Raw genomic sequence first — 17,609 nt, forward strand, 5'->3', positions numbered from 1 at the left:
CATAATGGATTTTTTTTCTTGAAATCTTTCAGTATAAAACAAGCAAAGAAGGCAGCACAGTGGGGGTCACGGTGTCCCACGCATCCCTGCTGGCACAATGCCGGGCTCTGACCCAGGCTTGCGGCTACTCGGAAGGTAAGGGCATGCGGGCAGCTCTTCCAGCCTCTGCCCCAGGTGGGGCCGGTCGCCAGAGTGCTCGGTGCTCTCTCTGCTCGTGCTGGAGGCGTGGGTGTTAGGTCACCCCGGCAGCCCCACTCAGGGGCCTTTCCAAAAAAATATATGTGTGTGTTGATTTTACAGAGCATGAAATTCACACACTGCCACTTGCTTATGCCTGGTGGGCTGGTTCAATCTGTGATGTAGCTGAGAGGCAGTGTATCTTGCATTAAAAAAAAAAAATGGAAAACCATCTTATTGGACCCACGTTTGTATTACTATATTCTATGAGTATGGTTTTGGCTTAAGCTGTCATGCATGCAAATACAGAAATGGAATCTTTATGGTTGTAGATTTTCTGTTGGTAACATATAGGTAGCCCCCCCCCCCATTTACTGTTAAATATTGGATATTTAACTTAGAGAACTGTTATTTTAAAAACTATAACAATGGGGCGCCTGGGTGGCGCAGTCGGTTAAGCGTCCGACTTCAGCCAGGTCACGATCTCGCGGTCCGTGAGTTCGAGCCCCGCGTCAGGCTCTGGGCTGATGGCTCAGAGCCTGGAGCCTGTTTCCGATTCTGTGTCTCCCTCTCTCTCTGCCCCTCCCCCGTTCATGCTCTGTCTCTCTCTGTCCCAAAAATAAATAAACGTTGAAAAAAAAAAAATTTTAAAAAACTATAACAATGGATACATGGTAGTTTCCTTACCATAGCAATACTGGAATTGAATAAAACTAGAAAGTAAATTGAATGGTGTGTTTAAATAACTAAAATATGGGTGTTTAAAAGTAAGGGGTTAAAAAAATAATGAAATTAAAAGGGGTAGCTGAAGACTTCTGTTAAGATTTGGAAAATGATTTTAGATATATTCAAGGGCCTGAATAATTTTTTAAAAATTGGATTCGTTAAATCAAGTCACATGGTTTTCTTTTTGTCAAGATCTATGTATCCCTTCTCATGTGGGCTCTTTAGCTAACAAAGGGAGCGTGTGCACAGAACCTATTCAGAAAGCACTCATGTTTCCTGGCACAGCAGACCTGTGTTCACCTTTGGTGTCCATCCTGTGGGGATGCACCTGGGCGTTGCTGTGGTTTTGATGGGGGCCACATTTGCTCACAGCCCCTGTGTGGGGCCTGGAGCCAGGTCCTGCCGAGCACAAGGCTGTGTGCGGCCTGGGTCGCCACCCGCTCATGCGTCCGCCACCTCCGCTGGGGGAGAGCAGAGAGAAGGGGCAGCTTTCTGAGGGGGCTACAACACGAGCAGCCCGTGACATTGCCCGAAGATGGAGGGTAGTGGCCTCGGTGCGAGAAATGGGGGAGTCTGGGTGTAAAGTGAGAAGTAAGCGTGTCCATGGTGAGTCCTCACCCCACATCTCACTGCAGAGTGAGAGGCTTGAGCAGCCGCCTTGGGCACGCCGTTGCTTGTGTTTTCGGACCAGGGAGCAGCATAGCTCTCTGTTTGAATCCAAAATCATATTGACCTACTTTTGAGTTTTTCTGGTAATATGAATAGATAACCAAGATAATTGATGAATTAGTGCATGGTGTTTGGAAATGTTGTGTATGTTTCCTAAAACCCTTCGTGTCAATGATGTATTCATCTCGGTTTCTTTAAAAATGCACATGACTTGTGAAGAGGGTCACTCAGTGGTTTAACCATCTTTGTCCACTTTCAGCTGAAACATTAACAAATGTGCTGGATTTCAAAAGGGATGCTGGTCTGTGGCATGGAGTGTTAACAGTGAGTGTTGTATGCTAAATGATCTAATTGTTGCAATGAGGGATTCTAGCGCTTCCTATCAATAGATGACACCAATCCCTATTTTTAGGTGATGTAATTAACCCTTATCTGAAATGAAGTGTCATCATGAGAAGGCCATTGACGTTATCTTTGCCTTCTCTGGCGTGGTGTGGCCCTCTGCTGTCTGCCCCTGGACGAGGCCTGCCCCTGAGCACCTCTGGTTTTTTTTCACAGAGTGTTATGAATAGGATGCACGTGGTCAGCATCCCGTACGCACTGATGAAAGTGAACCCACTGTCCTGGATTCAGAAAGTGTGTTCGTATAAAGGTAACGGGAAACAGCACCATCGTTGGATTCACCCTTCATTAAAGAGGTCACTTAGGGGGCGCCTGGGTGGCTCAGTCGGTTAAGCGTCCGACTTCGGCTCAGGTCACGATTTCACTGTCCGTGAGTTCAAGCCCCGCGTCGGGCTCTGTGCTGACAGCTCAGAGCCTGGAGCCTGTTTCGGATTCTGTGTCTCCCTCTCTCTCTGACCCTCCCCCGTTCGTGCTCTGTCTCTCCCTGTCTCAAAAATAAATAAAACGTTAAAAAAATTAAAAAAAAAAAAAAAGAGGTCACTTAGATTAAGAAAACAATAAAGCTGACACACAGAACTGCAGATGCGGGCTGAGGAGCCCCCACAGCCCGCATGTGCCGTGACCACGTCTCAGACGTTGCCTGACCTGCGTGCACGGCCTGGATGACCCTTGTGGAGGACAGCGCCATGACAGCTCTCTCCTGCAAGGACCATAGGCTTCTGATTTTATTCTCTTGAAATTTCCTTTACAGTCACATCACTACTCTCAATTCTTAGTAGTAGATAGGGTTTTAATCTGAAGCCGGGCTTTTCAAGCCACCACTAGCAGAGCTGCTGATTCCAAAGAAGCAATGTAGACAGAGTGCCATGGGGCTGCCCATGGGCCCTGCCGTGCCCTGCCCTGCCCCCTGCCTTGGTTAGCTGCAGTGCTCCCTGAGCACCTGCACAACCCTCGGCCCTGTCTCTACTCCAGCAGGGCTGGGGGGCACCTTCAGAAAGTCCAGAGGCTGGGCCTCAGGTCTCTTTTCTCCCACTAACTTGTCCCCGGTGACTGCCCATGTTGATCGCAGCGCTGGCGGCCACATGCGGACGTTGGGTGCGTGCTCTGCTGTGCATCTTTGCAACAGCCTTGGGTGGTAGCTGTCTCTGTTTCTCCTGTTTTATGGAGGACAGCTCAAGTTGTGGTGGATTTGGCAGGTGTGGCCCACTAGTCTGTGCGCAGCCAGGACTGAGGGCCGAGTCTGTCTCTTCACATCCTGGTGTCTTCCCAGCACACGGTGGGCCTGGCCACATGACCGTGTGAGTCAGCAGCTCAGGTAGGGACCACAGAAGACAGAAGAGCAGACATGGGAAGAGCAAGATAGAGCTTATTTAAGAGAAAATTAAAGTCGGGAGACAGATCTGAGATTTCTGTGTCTGAATTAGACCTCAGAGCTGGTTTTTAAGCACAGCAGGTCAGGACAGTTGCACTGCCTATGGGACATGGCTGCAGGGAGGCAACAACACAGACAGGCAACAAGTCTGTGTTGTCTGTCCTCTCGTGCACCTGCATGTGTGTCTGTGAGGTGCCAGGGCACCGCTTTCCCATGACACAGGGCATGTCTGTGCTCCTCCTATGCAGCCCGGGCCGCGCTGGTGAAATCCCGAGACATGCACTGGTCTCTCCTAGCTCAGCGAGGACAGAGGGACGTCAGCCTCAGCTCGCTGCGCATGCTGATCGTGGCTGATGGCGCAAACCCCTGTGAGTAAGCCCAGCTGATGGAGGACGTGGCCTCTCCTCCCGCAGGCCTGACTCTGGGGGGAAGAGGCTTTAGTAGAACATGGAAGAAACAGCATGGCGACATTCCATGTGCATGAAATAAATGAATGTCCTGTAACCTGCTGTGACATACAACCCCTGGTGGTGGGGAGCGAGGGGGGGGGGTACTCACTGGTATCTCCCATGCGTGTTTATGAAGGCTCTGAGTTTAAAAGCAGTTTTAGCACCATTGACAGAAGATACATTAAGAAATGACCAGAATGTGGATGTTAATGGGAGCCTGTCCCAGCCTCCGTCCTTGGTCCCTGCGGCCCCACTGATCTGGCTCCACCTCCTTGTGGGAGTTCCCCTGGCGGCTGATGTGCGCCCTGGGCTCTGCACAGGGTCTGAGCGTGGCTGCCCGTTGGGGGCTGTCCGAGGCCTGCCGCGGGGGAGGCTCCGTTGACCTTTGGTGGGGTTTCTATGCAGCACAAAGCCCTTGACCAGGTAGGTGGGTTTTCTTGTGGGTTTAACAGCTGTGTGCTGCTGTTTTTGCATTGAAACCACCCTGGACTAGAGGCTGGCCTTTCATCTAGTCCCCTAGTGAGAAGGGCCCTGAGAGCCCTGCACCCCTGGGTCCCCCACCGCTCAGGAGGGCACACCGCCTTCTAGCTCCTCCACCCACACCTGGGCCCAGCAGGGCCTCCTCCATCCTGCCTCCAAGATACCAAGAGCTGCTCGCTGCTCTGTGTCCCCGAGCCACCTGAACAGCCCGCTGCCAACAGCTTCTCACCTGGCACCGCCTCCACCCTCCCAGTCGCTAGGCTTCCACGAGGAAGCCCTTCGCCAGACCTGATCCTCCACAAACCTCAGACCCTGCCGCTCCGCATGCCCCCTGAGTGAGCTGGGTTGTCTTGTGTGTCCTCTGCTGTCTACCAGTGCCCAGCACGAGCGGGACGCGGGCCCCTCCCCTTCCTGGGCCTCTCTGTGGCAGAGAGCTTGAGGTTTGTGGTACGGCCCTGGGGTCCTGATGGTTGCGGCCCCAAGCAGGCAGCACCCACCTACCGGGGAGCTGAGTTTCCACATCTGTGACACCCCAGACTGGCCAGGGAGAGCAGGGAAGAAGCAGGGAGGCAGCCTGGGGGTGGTGCATGGGCCGCTCAGGGCAGGGACCCCGTGGCCCCAAGGCGCTTTCCGCAGCAGGCGCTTACATGCACCTGGGCCTTGTGAGGAGGAAGAGTTGCCTGTAAACACTCCTCTGTCACTTCCCACTCAGCAGACCTGGGAGGAGGGGTGAGGGCAAGGCTGGCTGTGAGTTAGAACTCAGAAACATGGCAGGGGTTAGACACAGGCTTTCTGGGAGGAATTTCCAACTCTTCTCTGCTAGTGATTTCAAAATGCACCGTGTTTTTCATGGAAACAGTCCACCCCTCCGCTTGTCTCCCTCTGTCTTACGCAGGGTCCATATCCTCCTGTGATGCGTTCCTCAATGTCTTCCAGTCTAGAGGGCTGAGGCCAGAGGTCATCTGTCCTTGCGCCAGTTCTCCTGAGGCGCTGACGGTCGCCATCCGCAGGTAATGTGGTTGCTTGCTCAGTCTTGTAAACACGGAGTTCTCACTCCTACAGCTGAATTACCTGTGGTACCAAATACAGCCAGTCTGTCTCTGAGCAGTAGGAGCAGTCAACGCTCTGGAGCAATCAACGCGCCATCCTGTGCCAGGTTCCCAGGCGTGTGTGCAGAGTGATGGCGCGGTCCCCCGGGGCACATGCCCCTCGCCCTGTTGGTGGTGGGACCTGTGTAGCTGCTCCCGGGACTGTAATCATGGGCTTGTCTTCCCTGAGCGCCTCTCCTCCTCCTGGGCCTTGGTAAACATAGCAGCCAGAGCTCTTCTTCCCTGCCCTGGGGAGGGCCCTGCATCTGCAGTGCTGGCAGCCGTGCACGGGGGTCTGTGCTTGTGGGGCCCTCACCCTTCCTGGAGAAGCACCGTGACCCATGCTTAGCACCGCCCACTCACGGGGAAGCCCCCAGGGCCGTCTGTGCTCCTCCATCACAGCCCAGAGGGCAGGGTCTCGTCCTTCCTGTGCTCCTCCCACACCCATGGTGCTCCCCAGGCCACTTTTTCCTTCCCGGGTCACCTCTCGCCTGCCCCAGGGCTCTTGTCCCCAGCAGCTCCGAGTGCCATCCTGGCGTGGGGGGCGGTATGGTTAGTCGAGAATGTTAGATTAGTATATTCATAGTCTGTGCTTTCATATGTGCAAGTCTTCAGTAATCCTAGAATTTTAACAACTCAGCAAGAAAAATAACATCTTTATCCTTCACACGCCATAAGGTGTTCTTCATTCCTTTGTTCTGTGGTGACTTCTCTTGCCCAACAGTGTGCTTTTTCTCACTGGAGAAAACACTGACCTTTGTTACTCGGGTCCCAGCTGCAGCTGCGCACCCCACCCCCACACCTGCTGGCAACAGCCATTGTATTTCCCTTCGCTCTCTGTGTCCGGAGTTTGGACTGGCAGACGTGGCTTCCTGCACAGTCTCTGGTCTCTGGAGCGGGCTGCCCTGGGCCTGTGCAGGCACGTCATTCTGCTCACCTGGCTGCCCAGGGCTCCCAGCAAAGGTCTCAGCACAGCCAGGTAGAAGCTGAATCACCATTAGGACCCCTCCTGGGAAGTCACATAGTATCACTTACACGGTTGTCACAGGCCCACCAGATGAAGGAAGGGACGCAGACCCTGCCTCTGGGTGGGAGGTGTGTGCAGGTCCCCACGTGGGGAATAGCACGTGGGGTGGAAACGCTGCAGTGCCTTCAGGAAGACTGTCTGCTGTGGCCAGTCGTGTGGCCTGTTGTCCTCACAGGGTGTGGTGCCGTGAGGGGCTTTGGTGCAGCATCGTCCTGCAGGCTAGGTGGGCCGTGGGTCCCTTCCCCCATGGGCTCTGTCCCCTTGTCAGCTGGTCTGGTTTCGTTTTCTAGGCCACCAGACCTGGGAGGACCTCCTCCACGAAAAGCTGTCCTGTCGATGAGCGGTCTCAGTTTTGGCGTGATCAGAGTTGATACTGAAGAGAAGTTGTCAGTTCTTACTGTTCAGGACGTGGGTCAGGTGCTGCCTGGAGGTGAGGGATGCAGCCGGAGTGTGTCTTGTCCTGCGAGCGGTTGACAGAAGGAGAGTCCAAAGTGCTCCAGGCTTTGAAGGAGTGCTCTGCAAGCACACAAGTAAAAGGCTTATTAACAATGTTTTTCTGTATAAATTGGTGTTTTAATTTGTAATACATCTTTTCAGTTTTTGCCTGCCCTTGTGATAAATTTAAGGTTGAGCGAAAATATGAGGGTGTGCTTGTGGCCTCTGAACCTGACTTGTGCTTGTCTGGTGTCTGGGAAACGGAGCAGTCCCTGCAGGCCAGGTACAGGCTTCGTGCGTCACACACGTTGAGGCATTTAACCTCACTGCACGTCTGTAAACAGCCTGATAATTGGGTTATACCAGCAAGGAGTATGTGTTACATTAGGAGCATGACCCTGAAGCTTCCAGGAAATTCCTGTGGCTTCCAGAAAGGCCTACGTGAGCCCTCCTGCCCATTAGGCCCCGTGCGCCTGAATGCTGGCCCCATGGCAATGCCACAGGAGAGGGTGATAGAGCGACCTAAGTGTCGCAGAGGGAAACTGAGCACTGAGCCTGGCCCAGGAGTCCCTAGTGACAGTTGTGAATAGGGGATGCTCTGTTCATGCTGCTCTGAGGTTACCCCTCACTGCGATGACCTCACAGCTGCTCTGCTGTCTCCTCACCATGCAGGCCTTTCTGAGATTCATGGGTAACTATCTTGACCACCCTCCTTAGGCATGTGTGCACACAGTGCTCCCCTAGGAGTATGTGTGTGTGTGTGTGTGTGTGTGCGCGCGCACAGCGCTCCCTGAGGAGTGTGCATGTGTGTGCACAGTGTTCCCCTAGGAGTGTGTGTGCATAGTGCTCTTCTCAGTGCATGTGTGTATGCAGTGGTCCCGCGGGTGTGTGCACGTGTGTGCGCGTGCAGTGCTCCCCTAGGTGTGTGTGTATAGTGCTCCCCTATATGCATGTGTGTGTGTGTGTGTGTGTGTGTGTGTGTGTGTGTGTATAGTGCTCCTCTGGGTGTGTGTGTGCAGTGCTCCCCAGGTCAGCATGTGTTCACTGGGACAGTTGCGGAGCCGATTGGCCTGGTGAGGGCTGATGGCGCCTTGCTAAGCAGATACTTAACCTTGCACTGTGTTAGCCCCCCATGAAGTGGATTTGCGGCCTTTTGTGCCTTATTGTGAGAGTATCTGGCTGTGAGCTGCGGGCTCACAGTGACCTGCACAGGAGCACCAGCCTCCACTTTACAGAACATGGTCGGATTTGTGAATAAACAAAAGTCGCTGAATGAGTGCCCCTTCTTTGTCTTCCTGATCGCCTGAGTCTTTGGACAGGAGCATGTATTAGAGTCCAAGGGAGGGCAGTGCGCAGGCCCCCACAGGCTGCTTAATTCATCACTGAGTGACCGAGTTTGTTTTAACAGACACCTGTGTGTTCTGGCACGCACGTCACTCTTCTGTTGGAAGCTGTTTGTGGGCCTGCTCTTGCAGGGCTGGCCGGCCTGGGGCTGCAGTGACCTGACAGGCAAGGTCCCCAATGCCCAGGATTGTCTGCTGGGGAACTGCTTAGTGACAAGGGAACTATGGGGTCGGCCGGCCTGTCCCGTGGGTTCAGGAGGGCCACATGAGGGGGCGTGCGTGCAGGATGCATTGTGTTGTGGTTACACACTACGTATAAAATGTAGATTTGCGCCTGCATAGAGCGTGGATTCTACACGTCCTAGAACTCATCCTAAGAACACACTGCGTATATAATGTTTTGTTCCCATAACTGCAAACGTAGCAGCAAGTAGATCTCTGTGAATGACCCATTTAAGTGTATTTCCATGCTTATGATTTTGAGGGTTTTTTCTCTTTTTAGCTGATGTGTGTGTTGTGAAGGTAGAAGGTACCCCTTATCTCTGTAAAACTGATGAGGTTGGAGAAATATGTGTCAATTCCAGCGCAACTGGCACAGCGTACTATGGTCTGCTTGGAATCACAAAGAGCGTCTTTGAGGTTTGTACCTTTTTGTGACCTTTATGTTGGAGTTAGGTTCCATAAGCACTGATGCAGCACACTGGGCAAGGTCAGCTCCCGGAAGCCAGCACCTCGCATGTTGGAAGTGTTGACTTGTTGGGATGAGTCCAATGAGTGCCCACTCCTCTGGGCCAGGCACTGGACACGTGGAAATAAGGGGGTAGCAGGAGGGACACAGGCCACGCTGGGTGTGGGAGCCCCAGGAGGGTCTCATCTGCTGGCAGGGACTCCTTCCCCCGCCCAGGGAACCTTGGGCGACAGCCTCATCTGCCAGCAGGCAGAGTGTGTGCTGAGCTCTCCTGCTTGCCTGCTGGGTCTTACTGGCCAGCTGGTTGATTATCCATGGACCACAGCCTGACTGTCCCCTCTCTGTTCTATGCAGACTGTCCCGGTCACAGCAGGAGGAGCCCCCGTGTCTGACAGGCCTTTCACCAGGACAGGGCTGCTGGGCTTCATCGGGCCTGTGAGTATGTTCTGCTGCCAGGACCTGGGCCTCCACACCTCAGTGGGAGGGACGCTGCCCGCATCTATTGGGTATCTAGGGGCCATGGACTCCTCTCCACATCCCATAGTGCACAGGACAGCAAACACGACGGGACTGTCAGCTCAGGATGTTCCTGATGCCCGTAGGCCCAGTAGCAGTAGGAGTCCTGTACAGCTTCACCTTTCCACCGCCGACTCCCCTCCAGATGTCCCCTGGCCCCCAGCCCAACCCACCAGGCTGCATGACCCTTCCACCCCATAGCCACCCCTGGGCCATGTGGACCCGTCTGTTCCTTGGTTTCCATGTGCTTTTGGCTGCTTGGAGCAGCCATCAGCTGCCTGACCCCCCCCCAGGGCTTGCCTGCGTATCCTGAGTCCTGACCAGCGTCCTTGCTTCCAGGATAACCTGGTTTTTGTCGTGGGCAAGCTGGATGGGCTAATGGTGGTTGGAGTTCGTAGACACAACGCGGATGACATCGTGGCCACTGCGCTGGCTGTGGAGCCCATGAAGTTTGTCTACAGAGGCAGGTGATGCGCTGCGGGTCCCTGTGCTGTGGCTCTAGATCCCTTCTCTACTTACAGTTTGAGTTGAGAAGTCTGTCTTCAGTAGAAGGAAAGCCCAGTGATTTGAATACCCCAAACCTAAAACTTCCGGCCCATCAGAAAAACTTCACAGAAAGAGGATGATCTTTGCAGCCAGGAGCCTGTTCTGTCCTCACCTCTCACAGTGCTCACGCAGCTCTTTCAGAGGATGAGGCCCATGGAGCACTTGGGTCAGCATCCTAGAACCTAGACATGCAAACCGAAACAACCAAGTACCAGGTGCTCTGAAATCACCGATGGCCGAGTGTCTCTTCTGCTAAGGTTCAGCGAGACACACAGAGGCCCTACCTTGCTCCTGGGATAAGAATCAATTCAGCTTTTCTAGTGTGTTAGGCAAGCCCTTTAAAGATTCTCATTTCTGTTGAGCCAATAAATGGACCTCTGGCCTAGACCCAGGGCAGCTAGGGTGAGGAGAGGAAAACCCTGTCTGACTCTGTTCACTTCCTGAGCTCTTTGCCCTGGAGGAGCAGCCTGGTCTCCTAGTTGGCCCATTCAACTGACGGAGCTTTTTCAATTTTCTTCTCAAGGGGGGGGGGGGGGGCTCTTGTTACTCACACTAAGGTACCCCTGAGCCTGGCTAGACCCTGCCTTTGAATGTCCCTTAAAGAAATCCTTAAGGAATTCTGCCAAATGGTGGACACTGCTGGCCCTTCTCTTAGGTCAGGACAACAGGGGTGGGGGATGACCACCCTGGAGAAACTGGCAGGGCAAGCCTGTATGGGTGCCTAGAGCACGGGACGCCAGGACATCGTGACCTGCCCTCACAGCAAAAATGGGACACTGTTGGTGTGGGTATCCATAGGCATAAGGTCAGGGTGGCCCACACCTGTTTCTGGACTAGATTAGGGAGGCCACCGGAACCTGGTGGTACCTGGAGGCGAAGGCCAATCCTGAGAAATCCGTGCCATCTCAAGTGATTAATGGAGGTCTGGGTGATTGCATCTCCCATTGGACAGGGTACCTTCCTGTCCCCACCACCGTAACCACCTCAAAATGAGCCACAGCCGATAGAGTGTGCCCTACAGGAACAATGTCCCAAGAATGCTAGCACGTGAGAGGAGTTCTTTGTTCTTAAACACAAACATGATAAATGGAATAAACAGTAGGATAGATAACAGCTAGAGAAGGAAGTGATAAGTTGGAAAGTCAGATTAAGGAACTTCTCCGGAAGTAAGGAAAAAGAAAGTTGAAAAGAAAAATTAAGAGAGATGGAGTGAGAAAAGGGCTGGCGTCCAGAAAGCAGACCCCAGGGGAGGGGGCACATGCATGGAGGGAGGGCAGCATCTGAGAAGCAGGCTTTTAAGTTATTATTTAACTTTAAGGATGTTTAAGTTATTAAAAGAAATTTTTAGAATTTATTTATTTATTTTGAGAGAGAGCAAGGGGGAGGGGCAGAAAGAGAGAATCCCAAGCAGGCTCCACGCTGTCAGTACAGAGCCCGATGCGGGGCTTGAACCCATGAACCATGAGATCATGACCCCAGCTGAGACCGAGAGTTGGACACTTAACCGACTGAGCCACTCAGGCACCCCATAGAACTCATAATACTTGTGGACAAAGATTTCTGCACACGGAAATGTACCACATGTATTATAATTAAGGAAAATTGTCTTTTAAGTTATGTGCCTGGTTGTTTTGCTTTCCCCCGAAGTCCTTTTTGTTTTAGTGAATTGGAACTTATTTCAGCCACACTGTAGGAGATTAGGGACTGGTTGCTCTTTAGATTCAAAGCAAGCAGCCGGTTGCTAGATTGTCTTGTGAACACTAGCACTTTCACATCGTCCAAGTGAGAGCGAGTGTCTGTGTCCTGCTCAGTGCCCTTTGCTGGGTGGTCATTTTTGTCCTCGTTTTCCCCCAGGATTGCCGTGTTCTCCGTGACGGTGCTGCACGATGACCGGATCGTGCTTGTGGCTGAGCAGCGGCCTGATGCCTCCGAGGAGGACAGCTTCCAGTGGATGAGTCGCGTGCTGCAGGTGGGCCCAGGCGGCTCGCTGCCTTTCTGGCCTGTTTTTCGGAGTGTGATGAGTCCAAGTATACAGCTGTTCCCTTCGGCGCCCTGCCTGCCTGCCCTGTTCTCTACCTCAGTGTTTGGAGCACCTTTTGTAGCCGTGCTGAGCAGGCCGATGTGTGGTTGCCCCCCACCTGGTCACAGGGTTGACCCACTGAGAGTCGTGGCTTCCAGGACCCTCCGCCCCGCACTGCCTGCATACAGTAGGCACTAAATAAACATGGGCTTTGTGAGGATGAGAGAACCGCATTTTGAAACCGTAATGCTATTCAAGGGTTAGTATGTCCCAAAACAGCAGTCCCATAAATCTGTCAATTAGGATGATTTAAAGAGAGACTCTTACTTGGATTCACAGCAGGCCAATGCCCCGGGGGCTGGTGAGAAATGAGAGCTTGTGCTCGTCCGCACCAGTGCTTTTCCCAACATTTTATGAAAACGCAAAACATACAGCGAAGTTGAAAGAAATGTACAGAAAATTCCTAATATGCAGTCTTTAGGTTCTGCAGTGATTGACATGTTGTTACACTTGCTTGTCCCAGTCTGTCCCTCTGCCCACTCACTGGCACCGTCTTTCCCTGCACGGCCCTCATTTCTCACATACTGAACTGGGGTTCAACATATTCTCTTTGGGGGTAAGGGGGTAAAATTTACTTCCGGTAAAGCACACCAGCTTTAAAGGTACCATTCAGTGAGAGGTTTTCAGTCGACTTGATTGGATGGAACTTACAGGTATAATGAGCCCATTTTTAAGTGGGCAGGTTGATGAGTTTTGGCAAAAGTATGCACCCAAGTAACACTACACGACGATATCTAAGATGCAGAGTATTTGCATCACTCCAGTGTCCCTCGCCCCCATGCTGCTGGCCGGCCCAGAGAACAGGCTTTGTGTCAGTACAGGGGAGCAGCATAGGACGTCTTCCTTCCTGTACAGACGTTCTGTGTTAGGGAATCACACAGTGTTTGCTCTTCTGTCTGGCTTCTTTGCCTCAGCATGTTTTTGAGATTCCTTGTGTTGTGTGGATCAGTGGTTAATTCCTTTTGATTGCTGAGTTGTGTTTCTTTGCTTACCTATTTCCGTCTTGATGTACGTTTGGGTTGCTAATTTTTTACTGTTATGAGTAAAAACTGCTATGGGCAACAGTGTACATGCTTAACCAACAGAGCCACGCAGTTGCCCCTATTATGGAATATTTTTAGTACAACAAACAAAAAGAAGAATGTAATAATCCCCATGTTCCTATCACTCTGTTCAACAGTTACCAATCCAGGCCCCATCTGTGTCCCCACCAGGCCTCTTCCTCTTCTCCCTCAGGAGTGGGGTTTTTTTGTTGTTGTTCTTTTTTGTTATTGTTGTTTTTTAATGTTTATCCACTTTTGAAAGAGAGAGAGAGTGCGAGAGGAGGAGGGACAGAGAAAGAGGGAGACACAGAGTTCAAAGCAGGCTTCAGGTTCTGAGCTATCAGCACAGAGCCCAACGCAGGGCTCGAACTCACAAACTGGGAGACCATGACTTGAGCCGAAGTCAGACGTTTAACCAACTGAGCCACCGAGGCACCCCCAGGAGTGGTTTTTTTTTTTTTTTTTATTTATTAAAAAAATTTTTTTTAATATTTATTTATTTTTGAGAGAGAGGGAGACAGAGAATCTGAAGCAAGCTCCAGGTTCCAAGCTGTCAGCACAGAGCCCGACGCAGGGCTTGAACTCACAAACCATGAGATCATGACCTGAGCTGAAGTCAGATGCTTAACGGCCTGAGCCACCCAGGTGCCATATCTTTTATTTATTTTTAAATTGAGATATAATTGACATAATATTAATTCCAGGTATACAACATAATATCATATTTATATATATTGTGATCACCACAGTAAGCCTAGTTGACATTTATCACCATACATAATTACAAACTTTTTTCTTGTGATGAGAACTTTTTTTAAATGATTTTTTCATTTCTGAGAGAGAGAGAGAGTCAGAGCATGAGAGGGGGAGGGGCAAAGAGCGAGGGAGACTGAATCTGAAGCAGGCTCCAGGCTCTGAGCTGTCAGCACAGAGCCCGATTTGGACCTGAGCCCAAGTCGGATGCTCAACTGACTGAGCCACCCAGGTGCCCCTCTTGTGATGAGAACTTTTAAGATCTGCTCTCTTAGCAGCTTTCAAATGTGCAATACCACGTCTTTAACTGTAGTGACTATGCTGTGCGTGACCTCCCCAGGACTTGTTCATTTTATAACTAGAAGTTTGTACCTTCTGACCCTTCACCCATTTCCTCCAGCCCCCACCCCAGCCCTGGCTACCGCCAGTCAGTTCTCTGTATCTGTGAGCTCTAAGATTTCACATGTAAGTGAGGTCATGTGGTATTTGTCTTTCTCTGACTTAATTTGCTTAGTGTTATACCCTCGGGGTCCATCCATGTTGTCACAAATGGCAAGATCTCCTTTTTTGTGGCTGAGTAGTATTCCGTTGTGTGTGTGTGTGTGTGTGTGTGTGTGTGTGTGTGTGTGTATACATGCACACACCACAGCTTCTTTATCCATTCATCTGTCCATGGACACTTGGGTTGGTTCCATATCTTAGCTTTTGTAAATTCTGCTGCAGTAAACATAGGAGTGCATTTATCTTTTTGAATTAGAGTTTTTGTTTTCTTTGGGTAAATACCCAGTAGTGCAATTGCTGGATCATATGGTAGATCTACTTTTAATTTTTTGAAGAATATCCATACTGTTTTCCATAGTGGCTGAACTAATTTACATTTCCACCCAACAGTGCATGAAGTTTCCCTTTTCTGCACATCCTCACCAACACTTGTTATTTCTTGTCTTTTTGATAGTAGCCATTCTAACAGGAATGAGGTGATATCTCATTTTTTTAAATCTGCATTTTCCTGATGACTAATGATGCTGGGCACCTTTTCATGTACCTGTTGAGCATATGTATGTCTTCTTTGGAGAAATGCCTATTTAGATCCTTTGCCAATTTTTTAACTGGATTGTTTGTGCTATTGAGTTGTAGGAATCTTTGATATATTTTGGAACTTAACCTCTTATTAGATATATGGTTTGCAAATATTTTCTCTGATTCAGTAGGTTGTCTTTTCACTCTGTTGATGGTTTCCTTCGCTGAGCAGAAGCTTTTTCCTTTGAAACGATCCCACTTACTTATGTTGCTCTTGCTTCTGGCATCATATCCATAAAGTCATCGCCAAGACTGATGTCAAGGAGCTCATCACCTGTGTTTTCTTCTAGGGGTTTCATGGTTTCAGGTCTTACGTTCAACTCTTTAACCAGTTTTGATTTTATTTTTGTGGGTGGTGTGAGAAAAGGGTCCAGTTTCATTATTTCTCATGTGACTGCCTGGTTTCCCCAGAACCGTTTATTGAAGACCATCCCTTCCCCATTGTATATTTTTGCCTCCTGTGTTGTAAATTAATTGTGTATGCATGGGTTTATTTCTGGGTTCTCTATTCTAATTCCATCAATCTGTATGTCTTTTGTTTTTAAGTTTACTTATTTTGAGAGAGAGAGAGTGCATGTACACAAGCAGGGGAGGGGTAGGTAGAGAGGAGGAGAGACAGAATCCCAAGTAGGCTCCACGCCATCAGTGCAGAGCTCAGTGCCGGGCTCAGACTTATGAACCATGAGATCACGACCTGAGCTAAATCAAGAGTCAGACACTTAAACGACTGAGCCACCCAGGTGCCCTGTATGTCTGTTTTGATGCTAGTTCCATACTATTTTGGCTACTGTAGCTTGGTAATATAGTTCAGAATCACAAAGGGTGATGTCTCCAGCTTTGTTCTTCCTCAGGATTGCTTTGGGTATTTGGGGTCTTTTTTGGTTCCATACAGATTTTAGGCTTTCTTCTAGTTCTGTGAAAAATGCTGTTGGAATCTTCATAGGGATTGCACTGAATCTGTGGATTGCTTTGGGTAGAGTGGACATTTTAACGATACTGATTCCTCTGATCCATGAGCATGGAGTATCTGTCTATTTTTTATGTCTTCAGTTTCTTTAATCTATGTCAGTTTTTCAGTGTATAGGTTTTTCACCTCCTCATTTAAATTTATTCTCAGGTATTTTATTATTTTTGGTGCAATTGTAAATGGAATTGGTTTCTTAATTTCTCCTTCTGATAGTTCATTGGTGTATAGAGACACAACAGATGCTCCCTGCGACTTTACTGAATGTGTTTATCAGTTCTAACAGTTTTTGGTGGAGTCTTAAGGGTTTTCTATATATAAGACCATGCCATCTGTAAATAGTTACAGTTTTACTATTTGGATGTCTTTTATTTCTTTTTCTTTCCTGATTGCTGTAGCTAAGACTTCCCATACATGTTGAATAGAAGTGGTGAGAGTGGGCATCCCTGTCTTGTTCCTGACCATAAAGGGAAACCTTCCAGCTTTTCCCCATTGAAATGAGGTTGGCTGTGGGCTTGTCAAATATGGCCTTTCTTAGGGAGGTACGTTCCCTCTATACCTGCTGTGTTTTTATCATAACAGTAATCTCTTGTTGTCATTAAAGATCTAGTCACGATTCAGACTTCCCTGATTATTTAATGTTTTAACTTGTTTGTTAGACTCAGGATCAAAATGAGGTGAAAAGTTATACTTGGTGGGGACAGGTCTTTAAGTCTTTTTTAATCTATAGATTCTTTATCATATTTTTCTTGTGATTAGTTTATGGACAAAACCAAGTTCTTTGTCCAGTATGCTTGTTTAGCCTGAATTCTGGCAGTTGTCCCTCTGTGGTGTTATTTAATACAGTCATCTGTCCCCTGTAGTCCTGCACATTGTGGTTAGATCCAGAGGATTGATCAGACTCAGGTTCAGTTTTCTGGCAAATGTTCTTCATAGAAGGTGGCATGTGATGTTTAGCGCTCCTGTAGTCACTGATCTGCTAGGACTTCACAGTGGTGCTACTTTCTCATCATTACCCAAGCAGCCTTAGAAGTTTCTTCTTTGGAGAGTGCATGTCCTCCTCGGTCACCTGGGGGCCTGGTGGTGGGCTGTATAGGAAAACAAGATCAAGGAGTGATTTCAGAGTAGTGAGATGCTTTCTTAGAATCCTCTAAAAGTGACCACTGAGTTTTGTTTATCTTTTCGTTAAGAACTAGTGGATTTAAACATCCTGTATGCGTTTCAATCCATTATAGTTTTTTTTATTTTTCAGTGGCCAGTGGGAGCCCCTCAGGTTGGCTCTTGAATCCTTCTGACATTCCCCTGGGATTCTCTGAGGCCAGAGCAGAGACGAGGAAGTTCAGAGGCTGGGGGAAGGCAGTGTGTTTTGTGTCCTCGACGTGTCACGGTGGGGACTCTAGGGACCCTGCTACTTCCTAGGGCAAATGGAATTGGGTACCACCATCGGGGCACTTGACGTTGCTGCTCAGTCACTGTTTCTGGGCTTTTTTCAGTGGACAGAGTAGGAAATGATGCCTCCATCATGAATTCATGCTGCAAGTTCCAAGCCAGATTCCGTACCACAAGGTTTTTACATAAGCCATGGATCTCCTCTCTGCCACACTGAAAGACTGCAGACATCCACAGCTCCCAGCAGTCACTCACGTGCCTCAGGCCACACTATGCACTGCAGTCTCAAAATCCTAGTCTCCACACTACCTCTAAAACGTGAGATCTCCAAGAGCAGCTTACCATTTGCAATTCTTTTTGCCCACAGGACGTATCTCACGGG

The 17,609-nt window shown here is 49.8% G+C and overlaps 1 protein-coding gene across 2 annotated transcripts in view; it reads left to right on the forward strand.

Annotated features, from left to right (window-relative positions):
* Window positions 1-17,609, forward strand: part of DIP2A (disco interacting protein 2 homolog A) — a 110,486-nt gene that overhangs the window by 69,275 nt on the left and 23,602 nt on the right. For both annotated transcript variants that reach the window (XM_047098534.1, XM_047098536.1), the window contains 10 exons: window positions 33-135; window positions 1,832-1,896; window positions 2,131-2,224; window positions 3,595-3,714; window positions 5,171-5,285; window positions 6,681-6,820; window positions 8,671-8,807; window positions 9,211-9,291; window positions 9,712-9,839; window positions 11,773-11,887. In XM_047098534.1, coding sequence (XP_046954490.1) covers window positions 33-135; window positions 1,832-1,896; window positions 2,131-2,224; window positions 3,595-3,714; window positions 5,171-5,285; window positions 6,681-6,820; window positions 8,671-8,807; window positions 9,211-9,291; window positions 9,712-9,839; window positions 11,773-11,887 — 1,098 coding nt within the window. The remainder of the gene's footprint in view (window positions 1-32; window positions 136-1,831; window positions 1,897-2,130; window positions 2,225-3,594; window positions 3,715-5,170; window positions 5,286-6,680; window positions 6,821-8,670; window positions 8,808-9,210; window positions 9,292-9,711; window positions 9,840-11,772; window positions 11,888-17,609) is intronic.

This window comes from Lynx rufus, unplaced genomic scaffold (genome assembly GCF_022079265.1).
Source record: "Lynx rufus isolate CCGP_SWC_20201006 ecotype Redwood Valley unplaced genomic scaffold, mLynRuf1.p SCAF_5, whole genome shotgun sequence".
NCBI lineage: Eukaryota > Metazoa > Chordata > Mammalia > Carnivora > Felidae > Lynx > Lynx rufus.